The sequence below is a fragment of the Pipistrellus kuhlii genome, unplaced genomic scaffold, assembly GCF_014108245.1.
Source record: "Pipistrellus kuhlii isolate mPipKuh1 unplaced genomic scaffold, mPipKuh1.p scaffold_m20_p_169, whole genome shotgun sequence".
In the NCBI taxonomy this organism is placed as follows: domain Eukaryota; kingdom Metazoa; phylum Chordata; class Mammalia; order Chiroptera; family Vespertilionidae; genus Pipistrellus; species Pipistrellus kuhlii.
The window spans coordinates 37,114-55,869 of record NW_023425481.1 but is presented as its reverse complement, the minus strand read 5'-3'; the positions used below and the strand labels follow the sequence as shown (position 1 = coordinate 55,869).

Genomic DNA, 18,756 nt, shown 5'->3' with positions numbered 1-18,756 from the left:
GGCCCTTGCAAGTCCCCGTCACCCCGACCTGAGCTGTTTCCCTTCCCTACGCACTAAGGGGTATGGTTTCTGACCGCGAGACTCAGTTTCCAAGATCATATTTGGAACACGGGAACATTTTTTATATATATATATATTTTATTGATTTTATACAGAGAGGAAGGGAGAGAGATGGAGAGTTAGAAACATCGATGAGAGAGAGTCATCGATCAGCTGCCTCTTGCACACCCCCTACTGGGGATGTGCCCGCAACCAAGGTACATGCCCTTGACCGGAATCCAAGCCGTGACCTTTCAGTCCCCAAGCTGACGCTCTATCCATTGAGCCAAACCGGTCCCGGCAGAACATGGGAACATTTTGGTGGAGGTTACAGTGAAGGAGATCCAAGCTCACTGTGCAAACATCTGATTTTCTGTAAGAAAAGTCCCTAAGTCACTTGTCTGCTTCTGCCAGAAGCGTGGAGCTCAGGAAGGCGGAGTCCTTACTCCAGTTTGCTCATCCCTCAGGGATCTCGTGGGAGGGACAGAGTTAGTGGGGTGGGGCGGGGAGGGCAGGGTGCTCCGGGGGCCCGTTGCAGGCTGGCCTGCGGCTGGCCAGCATGTCCTCCTGCCTCCTTTCCCCAACAGTACTTCAGCACCCTGGAGAGCAGCATCGTCAGTCTGTTCGTCCTCCTGACCACAGCCAAGTGAGTGTGGGCTCTGCTCCGGGGCTTCCCAGCCCAGACATTACCTGTCTCAGCCCAGACAGTGCTCCGGGCACTGGGAGGAATGGGAGTGGCCTGGTGACTCGGAGCCCGTGAGCTCCGAGCGGGGCTGGGAAGGCAGAAAAGAGATGTCCTTAGAAAAGAAGGAGGCTGGCAGATGGGGCCCCTGGGCAATGCTCTCCAAATGCAGTTTCCCAGACGTGATGATGCCTTCCTACTCCCGGAACCCCTGGTCCTGCGTCTTCTTCATCGTGTACCTCTCCATCGAGCTGTACTTCATCATGAACCTGGTGAGTGACCGTGTGTCGTCTCCGCTGGGGCAGCCGGCACAGCTGGGTGCCATGGGCATGGAAAAGGAGGTGCCACGTCAGCAGGGGCTGGGGGTGCCAGGCTGCAGTCGGGGGTGGTGCGGGGACCAGCGTGGCAGCCTCCCTGGGTTATTCCCGCCATTGTTCTGATAGTGCTCGTGTCTGAGCCAAGGCTCCCCGTGACCTGTTGTTCATTCTCACCGCAGACGTGTAATAACTATTAAAGCCGGCACTGCGTAGCCTTACCCGGGCGCCGTGCTAGGTGGATTAAATGATTTCACACAACAGCCCTGGAGGGCCCATTATGATCCTCAGTGTGTAGATGGGGCCCTGAGGGTCGGGTGGACAGAGGGACAGGCCCACGGCTGTGAGCTGGTGTGATTCCAAGCCCTGCTCTGAACCGCTCGGGCCTTCGGCACCCACGTCCTGGAATTTCCACTCCTTTTATCACGAACCACTGGAAATTCCAGCACAGGACACACTGTCGGGAGAAGGGGAAGTCCCCGTGCACACTGGGACTGGGGAGGCATTTGAGGAGGCGGGGCTGGCCACCAGGCATGTTCCTGCCATCAGCCAATCACTGTTAGGCAGGTGCCAAGACCACACGTCAGCACCGGAATTACCAGAGAGAGGCTCTTACTCATCTTGTATTTTTATGCTTCTAAGGAGCATTCTCACACCAGGCATCACAGCCAGGCCTGGGATAGAATAGAAGACACTTTTTTGCCATAGCCAGTTTGGCTCAGTGGTTAGAGCATTGGCCCACGGAGTGAAGGGCTTTGGGTTCGATTCTGGTCAAGGGCATATTCCTTGGTTGCATGCCTCAGGGCATGCAGAGAGCAACCAGACGATATTTTTCACACATTTGGTGTTTCTCTCTCTGTCCCCCTCCCTTCCGCTCTCTCTAAAACGCAATGGGAAAATATCCGCAGGTGAGGATTAGGAAAAAGAAGAAAGGAGCAGACACGTGAAATCTAAAAGTGTGAGGTCTTAAAAAGGAAAACATTTTTTAATTCCTCAAAACCAAAAAGAAATATGTTAGCTATCTTCATACACATTACAGTTCTTATATACCGTCCTTAGTTTAGAATCATAACAACGTATTATGTATAATTGATTTAATTTGTTGTGAAAATCCGGGGTAGGGAGTCTGTGAACCGCAGCCTGCTGGCCAAAGCCTGCACTTATAAAGTTTTATTGGCACACAGCCACACCCATTAGTTCCCGCATCCTCTGTGGCTGATTTCGTGCTGCAACTGCAGAGACCATCTGTCCTTCAGAGCCTGCAATAGTTGTTGTCTGGCTCTTTATGGAAAGGTTTGCTGACCTTTTCTTGACCTAAAGGAAAAAATTTGGAGGGAGGGCCATTTGAAGGAGTAGGAAGGACAAGAGAATTTCCCTCAAAATATTTTTGAAAGAAAAAGAAAGTGTTTCTTGCTCCCCTTGCTCTCTGGTGAAGCAGGCTGTGTGGTGACTAAGCTGAACTTGGAATCGGGCAGTTCCAGGATGTGGCCTCAAGGAAGGCCCCCTGCCCCCTGGTGCCTGGGACCAGTGCACGAAGCTGGGACTCACCAGGACGGGGAGCAAGGGGGCGAGGGGGAGGCAGCCTCCACCATGCTGATGCTCCTCCGAGCTCGGGGGCCTGGCGGGCACAGGAGGGACCCAGCCTCCCAGGCCTTCGCCATCAGCCACTAGACTGAGCTGATGGGGGCATCGAGCCCAGCATGCCCTTCCCTGCTTCCTTCTCACCTTATAAAACTGTCCAGTCAGGGACGAGCTGTAGGTGAAGTACCTGGGGAAATATAACAACAATGTTTTCATGTGTCTAAAGAGAGAAAATTTACAAGTGGTGATACATGGCCTTCCTCTTTGTTTTTTTTTTTTTAATTTATTATTTCAGAGAGGAAGGGAGGAGAGAGAGAAACAATGATAAGAGAGAATCATTGATCGGCTGCCTCCTGCACACCCCCTACTGGGGAGATGGAGCCTGCAATCCAGTCATGTGCTCTTGACTGGAATCGAACCTGGGACCCTTCAGTCTGCAGGCTGATGGTCTATCCATTGAGCCAAACCAACTAGGGCATGGCCTTCCTCTTTGACTTGGAGATAGACTCCTGTCTCCGACAAGGACAGGCGGCAGGATCACCCCTCCCCCTCCCTGGGTCTGGGGTGTGTGGGAGAGCGCCCTCTGGAGGCAGAGGGTACACTCCCAACCCCTTGAGGTCCCCCTGTGCAAGGAGCCAGGTGTCTGCTCTTCCCTCACAGCTGCTGGCCGTGGTGTTCGACACCTTCAACGACATCGAGAAACGCAAGTTCAAGTCTTTGCTATTGCACAAGCGAACTGCCATCCAGCACGCCTATCGCCTGCTCGTCAGCCAGCGGGTAGGGGTGTGGGGTGGGGGAGTTGGGCTGGGAGGGGTTTGGTCCTTAGTACCCCTCCCTTGCCCTGGGCAGCCCCAAAGCACGGCAGGCCGGCAGCTTTAGAACCAGGGGTCCTTGCACGCTGGGCGTGGCTCAGTGGGTGAATGTTGACCTGTGAACCTGCAGGTCCCGTTAGATTCCCGGTCATGGTACTTGCCTGGGTTGTGGGTGTGCAGGAGGCAGCCAGTCAATGTTTCTCTCTCATCGATGTTTCTGTCTCTCTGTCCTTCTCTCTTCCTATCTCTCTCAAATCAATAAGAACATATTTTAAAAAAAGAAAAATAAAGCAGGGGTCCTGCCCTTGGGAGGCTAAGAAGGAGCCAGGCACCCGGGATCCAGGCAGTGCTGGGCAGCCAAGTAGTCGCCCCCGAGGGAGGAGGCCGTGGGCTCTGCCTTCGCCTGTGCTGACACTTGGTCCTTCCTCTCCCCCAGAGGCCCGCCGGCATCTCCTACAGGCAGTTCGAAGGCCTGATGCGCTTCTACAAGCCCCAGGTGAATGCCTGGGAGCGCTACCTGACTTTCAAGGCCCTGAATCAGAGCAACACCCCTCTGCTCAGGTAAGAGTGCGGCCAGGTGGGGGCGCTGTGGCCCGCTGAGGGATTCCGGGGAAGTCCCACCCAAATTTAATTCAGGCTGACTTGCCAAAAAGTGGAATATATTGGATCATGAAGTAGACTGACCCATTCTTAGCTGCTCACCTTTGAGCTAAGAATGAGTGGGGATGTTGCATACGAGCAGGTCCACAGAGGGGTGTTGGCGCATGCACACACATACGCACGCACGCACGCACACACGCACACACATATGCAGGCATGTGCACACCACGGAGCAGCCTCGGAGATTTCCAGGGGAATCTCGATCTTCTAGATGGCTGACAACCGAACCCTTCTTTTCAGTTTGAAAAGCAGCAGGCCACTGCAGATAGGAGAGCGAGTCAGTTCTGTTTGGGCTGAACTCTCGGCCCATTTGTCCCAGTAAGTTCTCTGCTATGTAAGCATTATAGTGGTTCTGGGGGCCTGACGCTGTCACTCAGACTGAGAGGATTAAGTATTCACAGGGCCCGGAGGAAGGTCAGAATGCCTGCAGGGGAGGTTCCCCCTCCCCCACTTATATGCCAGGACTCCCAGCTGTCCCCTCCCCCTTTCCGCCTTCCCCCTTTAAAGGGGACCACAGGCAGGCAAGGAACAGAAGAAAAGCTCAGTGGGAGCATTCTGGGTTTTTTTAAAATTTACTTTGCCTTTTCATGTTGCTCCGACAGCCTGAAGGACTTTTACGATATCTATGAAGTCACCGCCTTGAAGTGGAAGGTAAGACCTGAGAGGGAGCAGGTGGACAGCCCCACGGAAGGGAGGAGGCCCAGAGGCACCTGAGGGCCAGTTCTTTTCTTGTTTTTTAAAATATATTTTTATTGATTTCAGAGAGGAAGGCAGAGGGAGAGAGCGAGCGATAGAAGCATCGGTGATGAGAGAGAATCATTGATCAGCTGCCTCCTGCACGCCCCACCCTGGGGACCGAGCCCACAACCTGGGCAACGTGCCCCGACTGGGAATCGAACCGTGACCTCCCTGTGCTCACTGAGCCACCGTGGCCGGGCCGAGGTCCAGTTCTTCCTTGGCTGGAACAACACCTCTGTCCTGGTCATTTCAGGGACACCAGGTGGCCCGGGCCCCCATCTGCCTTCACACGTGTAAGACAGTGTCCTGGTCACCAGCTCTGAATCTCGGGCCCCATTAGCCACCGTGACTTCGAGCCCCTTACGTGACTTTTACCAGGTCGTCACACCTGGGAAACGGGCTGACAGGACCTCCAGTTACTTTCAGGACGTTATAGAATAAGGCACATGCGTGGCCCGTGGAAGTGCTCAGTGGCCCTGGGCTGGCCTCATTGTTACTTAGATCCCGGAGTGTTCTTCCTTTTCCCCACGTTAGAGCCTGGGAGCAGGGAGGGGCCGAGGCCGCCTGGCCCCGGGGTCAGGTCCCCGTCCCTGGTTGAACCCCCCTCCCACGGCCCTGTTTTCCTGGGCAGGCGAAGAAGAACAGAGAGCACTGGTTCGATGAGCTTCCCAGGACAGCCTTCCTCATCTTCAAAGGTAAGGCGCCCCCGAAGACGTGTCGTGAACAAAGTGTTAGGGACCAGGGAAGAAACTGGCAACTTTAAACCAAAAGGCATCTGTGGAATGTCCAGTTCACTGCAGAAAAGTTTGCCAAGTCCCATCGCCTGAGGAAAATCTCCCCCCGGACATAACCGCTGCTCATGTTCTGGTTTGTTTCTGACGTCGGTTGCTGTTTCTGCACCTCTGAAAACTGTGGGACTGCAGTCTGTGTTCTGTCTGAAACCTGCCTTTTTATCGGCTGGTGCATTTTGCCTGTCCCCCCTGTGCAAGGTGCATACCCAGTGTGCGTGATCCCTTGGCAGTATAAGATTCAGCCGTTTTACATCGGAGTGCCCGGATTGTTTACCTGACAGCCCCCCTTCACTTAATGCCCGTTTGGAAGTTCTCCCGGGGTATGAGGGGGGCGGGGGAGTGAGTCCACAGGGAGTTTCTCTGTAAAAAGCCCGAAGCCTGGGTCTGGGCCGCATGAACATGAGGAACGATGGGATGGCCGAGTTTGTGATTTCTTCCTCTGCTGGTGCGCGGGGTGCAGATGTCACCTTATATTCTCTAACGGGTTTCCGTTCCGCTGGGATGATAGTTGCTCAAGTGGGTGAGGAAATGGTCCCAGGCCGAGGCCTGCAGGACTGTAGGTCTCAACAGTGGCAGCAACACTGTGTTCCATTCAGTCCCGGCTCGGCCTGGGTCGCCTAGTCTGTCCCCAGAGCAGCTGTGGTCCATGCCGTTGTGTCCGGGTGTCTGAGTGTCCCCAGGGGACAGGCTTTTCCGTTTTCACCCCTGGACACAGGCCCCCTGGTTGCTGACGCGCACGCACTGTGGAGTCGGGGAGCATGTTTGCACAGGAAGACTTCGATGCTAATAGTTCTTCTCTTCCGACAGGGGTTAACATCCTGGTGAAGTCCAAAGCCTTTCAGTATTTCATGTGTAAGTGCGACCCGTCCAGCTCTGGTCCCCCTGCTTCTGGGGCTCACTCCTCTGTAGTGGGGAGGCCAGAGATGGTCCTGCAGTCCCGTGAGGACTGTTCATCGTAGAAAATTCAGGGACGTCCACGTGCCCAGCACCCCTGGAGGCACTCACCGCCCCGTGGCCAGTCCTCCTTGTGCATCTGCGCCCTCACTCGGGCTCGCTATACCCTTAGGCCTGGAGTTTTGAAAGCTAATTCCAGAACCGCAGAGTGTGATGGGTGGATAAGTTTGATTATTAAAAGAACTTGTTTTTCCTTTGAGATGTTTGATTTTTAAAATGACTGCACAATTAGCAAAATGCACGCGGATCTGGCCTTTCACTGAGCAATCCCACTGCTAGGAACCCATCCTAATGAGAACCCAGCCTAATGTGGGTCTTTTTAATCTGTAGGTTCCTCCTTCGTCCCTCTTCTCCCTCCCACACTGTGTAGTTGAAGAAACAGGACTGGTCCTCTTTCTGTCTTGTTTGTGTTTGTTTTTGCATATCCTCCATTAATTATTTCCGGCAACTTTACCTCTTGTCACCTCCCCCAATGGGTACCTGTTATCATGCCTTATCCATCCATGTTTTAAAATATATTTTCTTTTATTGATTTTATACAGAGAGGAAGGGAGAGAGATAGAGTTAGAAACATCGGTGAGAGAGAGTCATCGATCAGCTGCCTCTTGCACACCCCCCACTGGGGATACGCCTGCAACCAAGGTACATGCCCCTGACCGGAATCGAACCCAGGACCCTTCAGTCCCCAAGCCGACGCTCTATCCATTGAGCCAAACTGGTCCCAGCTATCCATCCATGTTTTAAAAACTCCGAATAGGTGCATACGTATGCATATATCTCTGTCTTCAGGAAATTAAAGCATACTTTACACACTTGTTAGCAATAAATCCTGGAGACCACGCCACAGTAATATATAGAGATGTCCCCCATATTTTTTTATAGTTGATAGGATTTTTTTTTTTTTTTTTAATTTTCACCAATGATATGTTTTCTTATTGATAGAGAGAATGGAAGGGGAGAGAAAAACATCGATGTGAAAAACATTGATTGGTTGCCCCTTGTACGCCAACTGGGGTTCGAACCCACAACCTTCCTATGCACGGGATGATGCTCCAACCGACTGAGCCACCTGGCTGGGGCGGTAGGCTCCTTGTCATGACCGCATCATAGTTCATTCCACCGGTACCTCCTGATTGCTAGGTGGGTTCTGATGTTTTGCCATTGCAAGTAGTTCTCGCGTGAATAGCTTTCTGGGTACCTGGTGCTGTGTGTTTGCTGGTGTCTCATTAGGATGGGTTCCTAGCAGCGGGAATGCTCAGTGGAAGGCCAGGTCCACATGTATTTTGCTAACTGTGCAGTCATTTTAAAAATCAGACATCTTGAAGGAAAAGCAAATTATTTCAATAATCAAACCCTCGGTGGATTGTCCATCGTTGATACTGACTTAGAATAATAGGTTTTACTGGAACATCTTAACTGGTATCTCTGCCGTGACGGAAGGGGCTTTTAGAAATTCATAGCTATTGCTAAGCGAAACCAGCAGTTGATTGAGCTCATGTGGTAAAAGCACTAAGCAGTCACCTGTCCCATGGGGTGGGGAGCGGCCCGGAAATGAACCAGGCGTGACCTGCAGGCCTGTGCTTCTCTGTCGGTTGCAGACCTGGTGGTGGCGGTCAACGGGGTCTGGGTCCTCGCGGAGACCTTCATGCTGAGAGGTGAGCCCGGCTGGGGGCCCGCCCCGCCCCTGGGCCTGCCCGGCCTCCTCCTGAGCTGCGGCCTCTCTGTCCTGCAGGTGGGAACTTCTTCTCCAAGCATGTGCCCTGGAGCTCCCTCGTCTTCCTCACCAGTAAGTCTCCGGCAGGGCTTTGTCTTAAACTCTGGTGGGAGGCCGGTCACTGGGTTAGGACCGTGGCTCTGAAACAGGGCGGCTTCAGGAAGCAGAAACTGGGTCTGATGCCATCCCACCTGTTTCAGACTCCCCCATGGCTCCTCTGTCCTCCGTCAAATCTCCATCCCGGCGTGCTCACATCCCCTGGCCGGGCAGGGTCCCTCAGCCCTCCTGAACAGCGCCCTGCTCCTGAGTGCCCCATGCCCTTTCTTGCTTCGGCACCGTGTTCCTCCACCTGACACTCCCCCCTCCTCTTATAACCCTGAGCACACTGTCATCACCCACTCACAGCTCCTCCCGTCTGCACTCAGCTCGGTAGGGTGGGCACTGCACTGTGCCAGTCACTTGCATGCCCAGCACCCAGCACAACGCCTGGCACAGAAGAGGTGCAGGCAGTACCTGCTGGGTGGACAGAGGGTGGCTGGGCTGTGCCCAGAGAAGGGGAGGGAAGGAGGGAGGGAGCCCACACTCTCCCGTGGGGCGTGGCTGTCCAGAGGGCGCGCAGCCGGGGGGGGGGGGGGGGGGGGGGTTTGGAGGCCGAGCCAGGCCCGGTATGGGAGGTCACTGCCAACCGCCACTGCCGCTCCTGTCCACAGTCTACGGCGTGGAGCTGTTCCTGAAGGTGGCGGGCCTGGGCCCCGTGGAGTACCTGTCCTCCGGCTGGAACCTGTAAGTGACAGTGTCTCTGAACCCCGTCTTGTGGAAGTCCCCACCCTTCCCACCCCCGTGGCTCTGAGACTCCCAGGGCTGGGCTCTGTCCTCCCCTTGGGCCACTGCAAACCCCCTCCCCCTCCTGCACATGCCCCAGGGTCCTGAGGCTGGTGGGCTCTTCGTGAGGCCTTTAAAAAAATTTTTTTTTAAATATACTGTATATCCCTTTGCACTCCGCTGTCCCCTCTCAGGGGACATCGGAATTCTAGCATATCACTCGGATGTCCCCTCTCAGGGGGGACATTGCAGTTTATTAGTGATTACGGGGAATTGAGTTAATTCAACGCACGTGTCCGCCGCAAAGTAGCGTCGAGTAGCTGGTAGCCAATGTCCAGAGTGGTTCGGAGTGCAAAGGGTATATTTATTGATTTTAGAGAGGAGTGGACAGTGAGTGAGAGAAACAAACATCCATGATGGCAGGGAGTCATGGATCGGCTGCCTCCTGCACACTCCACACCGGGGATCCAGCCGGAATCGAACCGTGACCTCCTGGTCTGTAGGTCGATGCTCACCCACTGAGCCACGCTGCTGGGCTCTTCCTGAGGCCTCAGCTTCCACACTGTGCCCAACATACCTAAGCCCTTTTCCATAAAACCATGCCGCCCTAGAGAAGCAGGCCTACCGCCTCGCCGGGCCCTCCTCCCGGCTCCACTGAGGCCCCCCGAGGTCCCTGTGGCCCCCTCGAGGCCTCCCCGTAGAATAGGGCTACACTCACAGGCCTCTGAGCGTGAAACAAGTCAGCGAGGGGAGTCCGGCAGTCAGCCTGGCTCCACGCTGACCTCGGGGCCCTCGGCCTTGGTCAGGGCTCACTGGTGTCCAGGTGGGGTCCCCTTGCCAACCCTGCCCCTTCACTCGTGACCTCGCCAGGGCAGGCGGCCACCAGTAGAACCAGCGTCTGCCTTAGATCCTCCAGGGGTGTGTTTTACGGGGGAGTTGGGGGGGGAGAGGAGGTGTGTGTTGTGATGGCAGCTGGCCACGTCGACCTCAGAAACCCAGGGCGGTGGGAAGCCGTGACCCACCTGGCCGGCCTGGGCCTCTGCGGGGCGGGCGCACTTGCTTTGCTGTGGGTGGCACTTGGGCTCCTTGGAAGGTGAGCCGAGCATGGGGCCGGGGCGCCAGCCGCGGTGCAGGAGGCTGCTGGGCCCACGGACCACTCTCCCTCTCCCTCCCTCCGAGGTTCGACTTCTCCGTCACAGCCTTCGCCTTCCTGGGCCTGCTGGCGCTGGCCTTCAACATGGAGCCCTTCTACTTCATCGTGGTCCTGCGGCCGCTCCAGCTGCTGAGGTGACGGGCCGGGCTGCGGTGGGGACAGGCGGGCCGGGGGCCCTGGGGTCTGGGGTCTGGTTGGGGACCGGAAAGGGCCAAAGCATCGAGCTGGGGCGGGGCCTGCAGTGCCCCTGGCACTGTCGGGGGGGGAGGTGCGGGGAGAGGGGAGGCAGCTCTCGGGCTCACCTTCTTCAGAGGCACCGCCGTGAGGTCCAAAGGGCTTTTGAGGGCCCCTTGCTTTTCTGGAACAGCCCCCAGGGTCATGCAGTGAAGCCGGCCGGGGCAGCACCCCTCCCCGCTGGGGGAAGCCCTTTGCGTTTTCATGAGCCTGGTTCCCTCTTGACTATTAGCTGCGATCGATCCCACACACATCCCTCCTCCTGCCCTGTCCCTCCTCCCGCTCTGTTCCTCCTCCCGCCTGTCCTCTCAGGAGGTTGGGGTCCAGGGCGGCATCTCTGTAGCAGAACCTGCTGCCACGCCCAGTGGTGGGGGCCCGGCCGGGCTAATGCCAGCTTCTCTCCCCGCCACCGCCACCCTTTCCTTCCCAGAGTCCAGGCTCCGGGCCCCCTGGGCTCTGCTCCCTTCTCTCTCTCTCTCGTGTTTGAGCAGGGCCTCACCGCCCTGAGCCTCAGGCTGCGTTTACAAACTGAACAGCCACACTGCCCCTCTCCCGCGGAAGGGCTGACCCCCAGCACGGCTCTGCGTCCCTGCGGGGACAGGCCTGTCCGGCCCCGTGTCCTGAGGGAGGGCCCCGGGCCTGCCTTCTGCCTGGTGCTGGGGGGGGGGGAGTGCGCTGCGGCTGCACCCCGTGTCAGGAAGTGACCCCCCTCCTTCCTCCTCAGGCTGTTCAAACTGAAGAAGCGCTACCGCAACGTGCTGGACACCATGTTTGAGCTGCTGCCCCGGATGGCCAGGTACTGCCCTGCCTCGGCCTCAGGGCCAGGCGTCCTGCGGCTTGTGCCCCCTTGGGGCGGGCAGCGGGCGGTAGGAGGGAGAGGAGTCCCGGAAAGGACTGGACTCGAGGGTTCTGCGGGCTCCGAGGCGGCTGACCTCTGGCAGCACAGGTCCCCCTGGCCCCGCTCCCCTCCGCCAACCTGCGAGATGCTAGTGGGACGGGCAGGGAGCGGTCCCTCACTCACCACCTGTGTCTGCTCCACAGGTAAGGGGTCGCCTGGGAGTCTGCCTCACAGGTAAGGGGGAAATCTCTGGTCAGGGGGCATCCGTTCAGAGTCCTCCTTCGGCTGTGCGCTAGCCCAGACCCGAGTCACGAGGCCCCTTCCCGCGGGCACTGCCCAGGCCGAGCGCCTGGCTGGGGGCACGCCTCTCACCCTGCGCTCCGTGGGTCAGGCGGGCAGCCGAGGGGGCGGGCTCTCGGCCGGCCCGCGGTCACCGTCTGCCCCTCCCGCAGCCTGGGCCTCACCCTGCTCATCTTCTACTACTCCTTCGCCATCGTGGGCATGGAGTTCTTCTGCGGGATCCTCTACCCCAACTGCTGCAAGTGAGTGTGTGCGGGGCCTCGGCGGGCGGCCCGGGCCCCTGGAATCAGTGCCCTGTGGTGCTTCCAGGGCTCGGTCAGTCTGTAGCTGAGTGAGGGTTGGAAGCAGTTATCTCTGCGGTGAGGGCGTCAGAGCAGTTTCCCTGTCCCCAGGCCTCCCTCAGCTCGCCCTTGGGGCTGAGGGCTGAGGCCTGATCCCATGGCTCACTTCCACGTCTCTCCAGGGGTGGCCCGTTAGGATAAGACAGACGGACACCCATGGGAAGGTCTGTGGGGACAGAGTGGAGAGCCTGCTCCCCATGACCCCTCCCTCCCTCCTCCCAGGATGACATGTGTCCTCTGCATGTTGGTCCCGTGTTCCCTTTAATATTGGGTCCTTCTGGCCTGGAGGCCGACAGAGCCTCAGAGACACCGGTGGCTGCTGGGAGTCAGGCTGAGCTCGGGGCGGCCGCCGAGGAGAGGGGTCCCAGGCACAGGCTGCTGCTTACAAGCTCAGGTTCCAGGCCTACAAGTCGGGTGCAGCGTGCACCTGGCGAGAGGCTCAGACTGCAGAAACATCACGTGGGTTTTAGCAGATGAGCCATCCAGGATTTAAATAAAAGTAGCCAGCCAGCTCAGAACAGAGGCAACCACCGCTGAGAAGGCCTGGCTGGTGCTGGAGCCGACAGGCCCTTTCCCCTCCTGGTGTGGCCCTCGCCTGCCTCAGCAAGCCCAGAGCCCGGAGGCAGGCACGGCCCTCCCAGCAGTGTCTCAGGGTGGCTGGGAGGGAGGAGGCGCGGCCGGCAGCAGAGGAATGCCCAGTGGAGGCGGATAAGGGGAATTAAGTGGTAGCGGCTGGAGGCAGCCAGAGGAGGGGGAGGGAGGTTGCTGGCAGGAAATAAGTTGGGCCAGGACAGTGCGCCCTGCTCAGACCTGGGTTTCCTCAAACATTCTGTCCTGTTGGGGCAACCCGCTGTCTGGTGACTGTTCTGCCCGTCTCCCCGGCCAGCACAAGCACAGTGGCTGACGCCTACCGCTGGCGCAACCACACAGTGGGCAACAGGACGGTCGTGGAGGACGGCTACTATTATCTCAACAACTTCGACAACATCCTGAACAGCTTCGGTGAGTGCAGAGATCCCGGGGCGGGGACACACACACACACACACACTCCCTAGGCCTTAGCCCGCAGGCCCCAGAGGCCGAGAGCAGGGCTGCCTGCGGCCTCTCCCTCCCCTGCTGTTGGCCCCACGGTCTCGGTCCCTTCTGACCCAGAGGGAGTGTGTGAGGCCGGGCTTAGGGGTGCGGGCCAGGCTGGCTCACGCAGCCGCCGGCCGGGTTACTCCTTTGCGGATAACCTTAGTGTCAGGGGGCAGAAGAGCTTCATGCTTTGCAGGGAGGGGTCCAGCCTGATGCCAGGACACCACCCCTCGCCCACCACAGTGCCCTTTCATGGCTCAGAGGAGGCCACACCGCCCTGCTCCGGGTCCTGTGGAGGGGATGGGGATGGGGGGGCAGGGGGATGGGGATGGGGGGGCAGGGGGATGGGGATGGGGTGGGCGGGGGAGTGGAGGGATGCGGACAGGCAGGCCTGACACAGCTTCTCGAGGTCAGGGAGAGCCTCATGCACCCCAGATCTGCACCGATGAAGGTCCATGTGCTCCTTCCCCACCCCAAGCCCTGGCCCAGCCCCAGGCTGCGGGCAAAGGGCACACCCTGCTGGGGACGGGCAAGGCGGCAGCAGCCTGTGGTGGGCGCCCGGGGAGCCCAGGCTGGCGATGGGGACGCCTCATTTAGGTGCCTGGTGCCCGGCACCTCTGACTCTGAAACGGTGGGTCTGATCACGGTGCCTTCCCCCTTCCCTTTGGCAGTGACCTTGTTCGAGCTCACAGTTGTCAACAACTGGTACATCATCATGGTAAGGACCTTGGCCAGCCCCTGGGGACGCTGTCCCCTCACCCTCTGGGGCCAGCTCTGCGTCTCCCTCCACCCCGTGTGGGGTGCATTGCCCTTCCCATTGCCTGCGGGGGTGGCGTTCTGCAGAGGAGCATTCCTCGGCTGGACATGGCCTTTGTCCCAGCTCCCTACCCCCCAGCAGCCAGGGGATGTGCCAGCCTCTGGCCTCCTGCCCACCGGGGAGACTTTCCAGTCAGGGACCAGTGTGGCAGGATTTCCTTCCCTAAACTCTTCCACGTGCACCCCGACTCGGGGCAGGCTCAGTCCTGGGGACCATCCAGGCCCCTGCAGCAGAGGAATTTTAGATCCTGGGACCCGTGTCTTCCTTAATGGGGGGTGGGGGGGATGGTGGAGATACTGTAAAGAGCCCAGCAGTGCCGGGGCCACAGGAAGCCTAGTGGACAGCGCCCCCCAGGCCGCTCACTGCGTCCTCTGCCTCCAGGAAGGCGTCACCTCTCAGACCTCCCACTGGAGCCGCCTCTACTTCATGACCTTCTACATCGTGACCATGGTGAGTCTGGGCCCGGACGCGCCCCCTCCATCCGGGCTTCCAGCTGCCCTGCGCATTGGGCGGCAGCCGGAGAGGACAGGGCTGGGACGGGTCCGTGCGGCTCTGCCCGGGGCCAAAGCAGCGCCCACCCCTTCCTGTCTTTCCCCCCACCCCGTGCCGGCCAGGTGGTGATGACCATCATCGTGGCCTTCATCCTCGAGGCCTTCGTCTTCCGAATGAACTTCAGCCGCAAGAACCAGGACTCGGAAGGTCTGTGCCAGGGGCAGGCGCCTGCGCTGCCGGCTGCCCGGCTGTCTGTCTGCCCTGCAGCTCAGCTCACGTGTGTGGTTGTCTTTCTAGCTCTCTCACTGGTAGTCAGTGACAGGCACACGCTCTCCATCTCATTTTTCAAAGAAAAACAATATACATCACAGTTTAAGAAAACCCCACACCCGAGGCAGGCTTCTGGTGTACCCCACCGGCCGTCCCCTGTCCCCTGGGCTGCTCACTTAGCCTCCGCTCAGCCGCTGTCTCCGCTTCTAACCTCCACTCTGAGGTCCTGGGCCCCTGCAGACCGCGGGGCCATAGCTCTCCTGCTGGGAGGTCCCAGCTCCCCTGACCGCCTCGCGCCTCCCAGGGGCACAGCTCTCTGCATCTGACCCCCATCCTTTCCACACTCTCCTCCCTCCACATGGCCACAAACCTGTTTCTACTTGTTTCCAAGTCTACCTATCAGGCTGTCTGACCCTTTTTTATAACATGTCATTTTAAAATAGATTTTTAGGGAGAAGGGGGGAGAGAGAGAGAGAGAAACATCAATGAGAGAGGAACATCGCTCAGCTGCCTCCTGCACACTGGGCATGTGCCCTCACTGGGAATTGCATCAGGGACCTCATGGTTCCTGGTCCGTGCTCAACCACTGAGCCACACCAGCCAGGCTGACCCTTTCCTTTTTGCTTGGAGGCTGCCTCCGAAACCCTGTCCCCTGTGAGCTGCTGTCCCGCCCACCGATCCTCACACCCACAGCAGAGGGAGGGAAGGAGGGAGGGGCAGGAGAGGGGCCTCAGGACCCTGTAGGGACGGCAGGAGGAGGGCTGGCGAGGCCTCTGAGCCCGGGTGCCTCCCCCGCTGCAGTTGACGGTGGTATCACCGTGGAGAAGGAACTGTCCAAGGACGAGCTGCTCGCCATCCTCAAGCTGTCCCGGGAGGCGCGGGACGCGGCCGCCGACGTCCCCCGGCTGCTCAAGGTCCTCTCCCAGATGGAGAGGAACGAGGTGAGGCTGGGCCCATCGGGGCAGGAAACCCGGCCGGGAGGAGGACACCCACCCCCACCGTCAGCCCCTCGAGGTCTGGTGACACTTCGGAGGCATCGGAGCAAAAGCCAGAGGAGCGGCCAAGGCTGGGGGGTTGGGGGGGGTGGGGGGCGCGGGGGAGCCCGGGCCTGGCACGGGGGCCTGCAGCCTCTGCTCCTCCACAGCAAAGCGCCGTGGTGTTCCTGGGACGGAGGTCCCGGACCAAGAGTGACCTGAGCCTGAAGATGTACCAGGAGGAGATCCGGGTAGGAGCGCCCGCCCCGCCGCCCTGGGTGACACGGCCCCTCCCAGGTCCAGCCAACTCTGCCCATCGAATGAGGCCTGCTGTGCCCAGCGGGTCTCTGGGTGTTTTTTTTTTCTTCTTACTGTTTGGTTTTTTTCTAATTTAAGAGAAGGGAGAAGTCAATTTTGTTTTGTTTTGTTTTTTTACAAACGCGCCCCTTTTCCCCACACTGCGAGCTGAGTCAGACGTCTGACCTGGCACCACGTGGCCCGCACGCTGTGTCCCAGACAGGACAGAGCCACTGGCCACGGGCTGCGGTGGAGGGGCCTGGGTTCGCCCTCCTGCTCGGGGTCCCGGGGTCCCGGGGTCCCGGGAGGGTCTCCCTGGCAGCAGCTGCCTCCTTTCCTGGCGTTCTCACAGCGGGAACCCGGTCTGCCATTGCTCACGCCCCAAACTGAGAGGCTGCAGGGCACTGGGTGGCACAGGGGCATGGGTCAGCGGGAGCTCTGGTGTCCGTACCCTGTCCATCACCCCAGCCTCAGTTTCCCCTCTGTAAGATGAGGGGGCACGGAGCTAGGCCATCTTGGTGTTTTAGGCTTTCATATTGTGGTTCAGATTCTAAATCTAAACACACAGTGCGTTTGTAATTCCTTAATCACCTGACTACCCCTGTCCCCGAAAATGTCAGACAATGGCCTGAGGCCGGTGAGCCGCTTCGTTTTCCTCAAACTGCTTTCACAGCGGGAGGTGTGAGAGGCCCTGGGCCCCGTTGTGGGTGGGGGGCTGGCAGCTCACCTCCTCCGTCCTGGGTGGTCCCCAGCCCCACAGGCAGAGGCCGGAGGCCCCGCACTGCCGGCCTGGTGCCTGTCAGGCTGGAGGCGCAGGGCGGGCTGGGAGGGGTGCAGCCACTGAGCGCCGCCCCCCCCATCTGCCCTGTGCCCTAGGAGTGGTACGAGGAACACGCCCGGAAGCAGGAGCAGGAGCAGTCGGACGGCAGCGGTGCCCCCGCCACCCAGCAGCCCCCAGGCAGCCGCCAGCGCTCGCAGACCATCACCTAAGCCAGCTCGCTCCTTCCCGGAAGCCATCTCTCTATGCAATAACACATAGCACTATTTTACTACGATGTATCGGGATAACGTGCATATATACCTATGCACACGTCCACATATATGCACCTATTTATAGGCAGCGGAGAAGACAGGTGGGGTTTGGTCTGTCACCTCCTGGCCCTGTCTTCCTTAACTCCGGGAGCCAGTTTGCTCTGGGCGCAGCCAGGCAGAAAGCGCTGGGACGGACTCTGCCCCCTCCGCGGGCTGGCCCTCCGGCCTCCCCAGGCCACACTCACACCCACGCCTTCCTGCCGCCTCCAGGCCCCGTCCCAGCTGACAGCTTCCCCCCTCACTTCCTCCGCGGCCATGCACGGGTTTCTGTCTTGCTTTAGGGACAAAACCACTTACGGGACAGAAATACTGGGATTCGTATCTCTCTATAGGGTCATGTCACGGGACAGTCCTTCGGGACCTGTGCCTACGACCTAGTGGGAAGTGGAATCGGGTGTGACTAGACCACGTGGTCCGGCCTCAGCTGGTGAGCGCCTGGCTCTAAGCCTTCTGTCCCACCCCCCTTTTGGCTAGGTTTCTGCTCTTGTTGCCGAAAATCCTAACAGCCTCAGTTGGAATCCAGGCCCAGTACCAAGGGGGGGAGGGGGGGAAAGCATGGGGGTTGGGGGAGAGGAAAAAGCAAGGGTGAGGCCAATGGCTACACCCAGACCCATTCCTGCAGCGGCTTTCTCCGCTAAGCCCCTCCCCCTGCCTGTGACTGTGCTGTCCAGGCAGAAAGCTGTGCGGGTTCCTCAGGATTCTGCTCAAGACAGCACATTCTTTCATGCTGTGCGTTAGGTTCAGGCCTCACTGGGAGGAGTGGGTGGTACCGAAGCGGGTCCGAGTGAACCCACAGCTCGCCGAGTCCCCCTGGTACCTGGGGAGCTGTCTGGGGTCAGTGTGGGTGGGGTGGGATCGGTGCTAGAATCCAGAGCAGGCTGTTGGGGTTGGCAGCCCCAGTGAGGGCATAGCAGGGTCAGAGGGGGGGGAGGGGGGGGAGGGGCAGGCCTGACCCTGGGTACAGCACCCAGCACCCCTCACCCCCTCCAGGGGTGATCCCCAGAACCCACGCTGCACAGCTCTGCCCCTCAGGGGGAGAGGAGTGGGCATTATTGTTCAAGCACAGCCCTTTGGGGACACCAGGAAGGCAGATTCCCACAGGGGGCAGGAGGCTGGCGGCCTCTGTCGGGGGCCATCAGCCAGCTGGGCGCTGGGCACTGGGCTCAGGCCAGAAGCTCTCCACCTCCTGAGAGGAAACGTATTTGCACAGCCGGGTGCCTTGTAGCTTTTGTACTGAAATGGCATTTCGGAAGCAGGGGGTCTCCAGCTGAGCCTCGGCCCCATCCTAGCCCTTCCTCTGCCCGCAGGGGCCGAGGACCTGGGCAGGGCACCGGGGCCCTGAGCCCACAGTGAGGGCCGGCAGGGGAGGGCAGGGTCTAGTCTAGGGGTGTCGAACTCAATCAGAGAAGGGGCCAAAATCTAAAATCCAGCCTAAATCGCGGGCCGAATGGTTTACTGAACAGTCATAAACTGTCATTGTGATGGAAACGCAGCGGAGTGCAGTGATGACAGCGCGGTGCGGGCCACATTGCAAGGCCTGGCGGGACGGATTTGGCCCACGGGCCTTGTGTTTGACACATGTGGTCTAGTCTGAACCTGCACTAACCTGCCTAGTGCAGCCACTGGTCGGCGCCTTGGTCACTGAGGCCGAGGACAGCAGTCCCCAGGGTCTCCTACGGCCTGGTCAGGCCGGTCCTCACACCCGCACACGGTGCAGGGAGCAGGCGGCCCAGGGCTGTGAGCTCTGCGGGACCCGGGACATCA

At 59.0% G+C, this 18,756-nt stretch overlaps 1 protein-coding gene and 1 long non-coding RNA gene across 2 annotated transcripts in view; one reads left to right on the top strand and one right to left on the bottom strand.

Annotated features, from left to right (window-relative positions):
* Positions 1-17,290, top strand: part of TPCN1 (two pore segment channel 1) — a 48,169-nt gene extending 30,879 nt beyond the window's left edge. Inside the window, exons 9-28 of the mRNA XM_036440202.2 lie at positions 627-685; positions 894-993; positions 3,277-3,393; positions 3,865-3,989; positions 4,691-4,739; positions 5,458-5,521; positions 6,425-6,469; positions 8,170-8,226; positions 8,304-8,357; positions 8,996-9,068; positions 10,287-10,394; positions 11,219-11,290; positions 11,785-11,874; positions 12,860-12,975; positions 13,722-13,768; positions 14,249-14,317; positions 14,482-14,566; positions 15,431-15,570; positions 15,774-15,854; positions 16,777-17,290. Of these exons, the coding sequence (XP_036296095.1) occupies positions 627-685; positions 894-993; positions 3,277-3,393; positions 3,865-3,989; positions 4,691-4,739; positions 5,458-5,521; positions 6,425-6,469; positions 8,170-8,226; positions 8,304-8,357; positions 8,996-9,068; positions 10,287-10,394; positions 11,219-11,290; positions 11,785-11,874; positions 12,860-12,975; positions 13,722-13,768; positions 14,249-14,317; positions 14,482-14,566; positions 15,431-15,570; positions 15,774-15,854; positions 16,777-16,890 (1,665 nt within the window). The 3' untranslated portion in view covers positions 16,891-17,290. The remainder of the gene's footprint in view (positions 1-626; positions 686-893; positions 994-3,276; positions 3,394-3,864; positions 3,990-4,690; positions 4,740-5,457; positions 5,522-6,424; positions 6,470-8,169; positions 8,227-8,303; positions 8,358-8,995; positions 9,069-10,286; positions 10,395-11,218; positions 11,291-11,784; positions 11,875-12,859; positions 12,976-13,721; positions 13,769-14,248; positions 14,318-14,481; positions 14,567-15,430; positions 15,571-15,773; positions 15,855-16,776) is intronic.
* LOC118720388 lies at positions 7,387-9,119 on the bottom strand. Its single transcript, XR_004988430.2, has 2 exons — positions 8,093-9,119; positions 7,387-7,996 (listed from the first exon to the last, which is right to left on the bottom strand). It is a non-coding gene; the product is annotated as an uncharacterized LOC118720388 (long non-coding RNA).
* Positions 17,291-18,756: the final 1,466 nt, after the last annotated feature.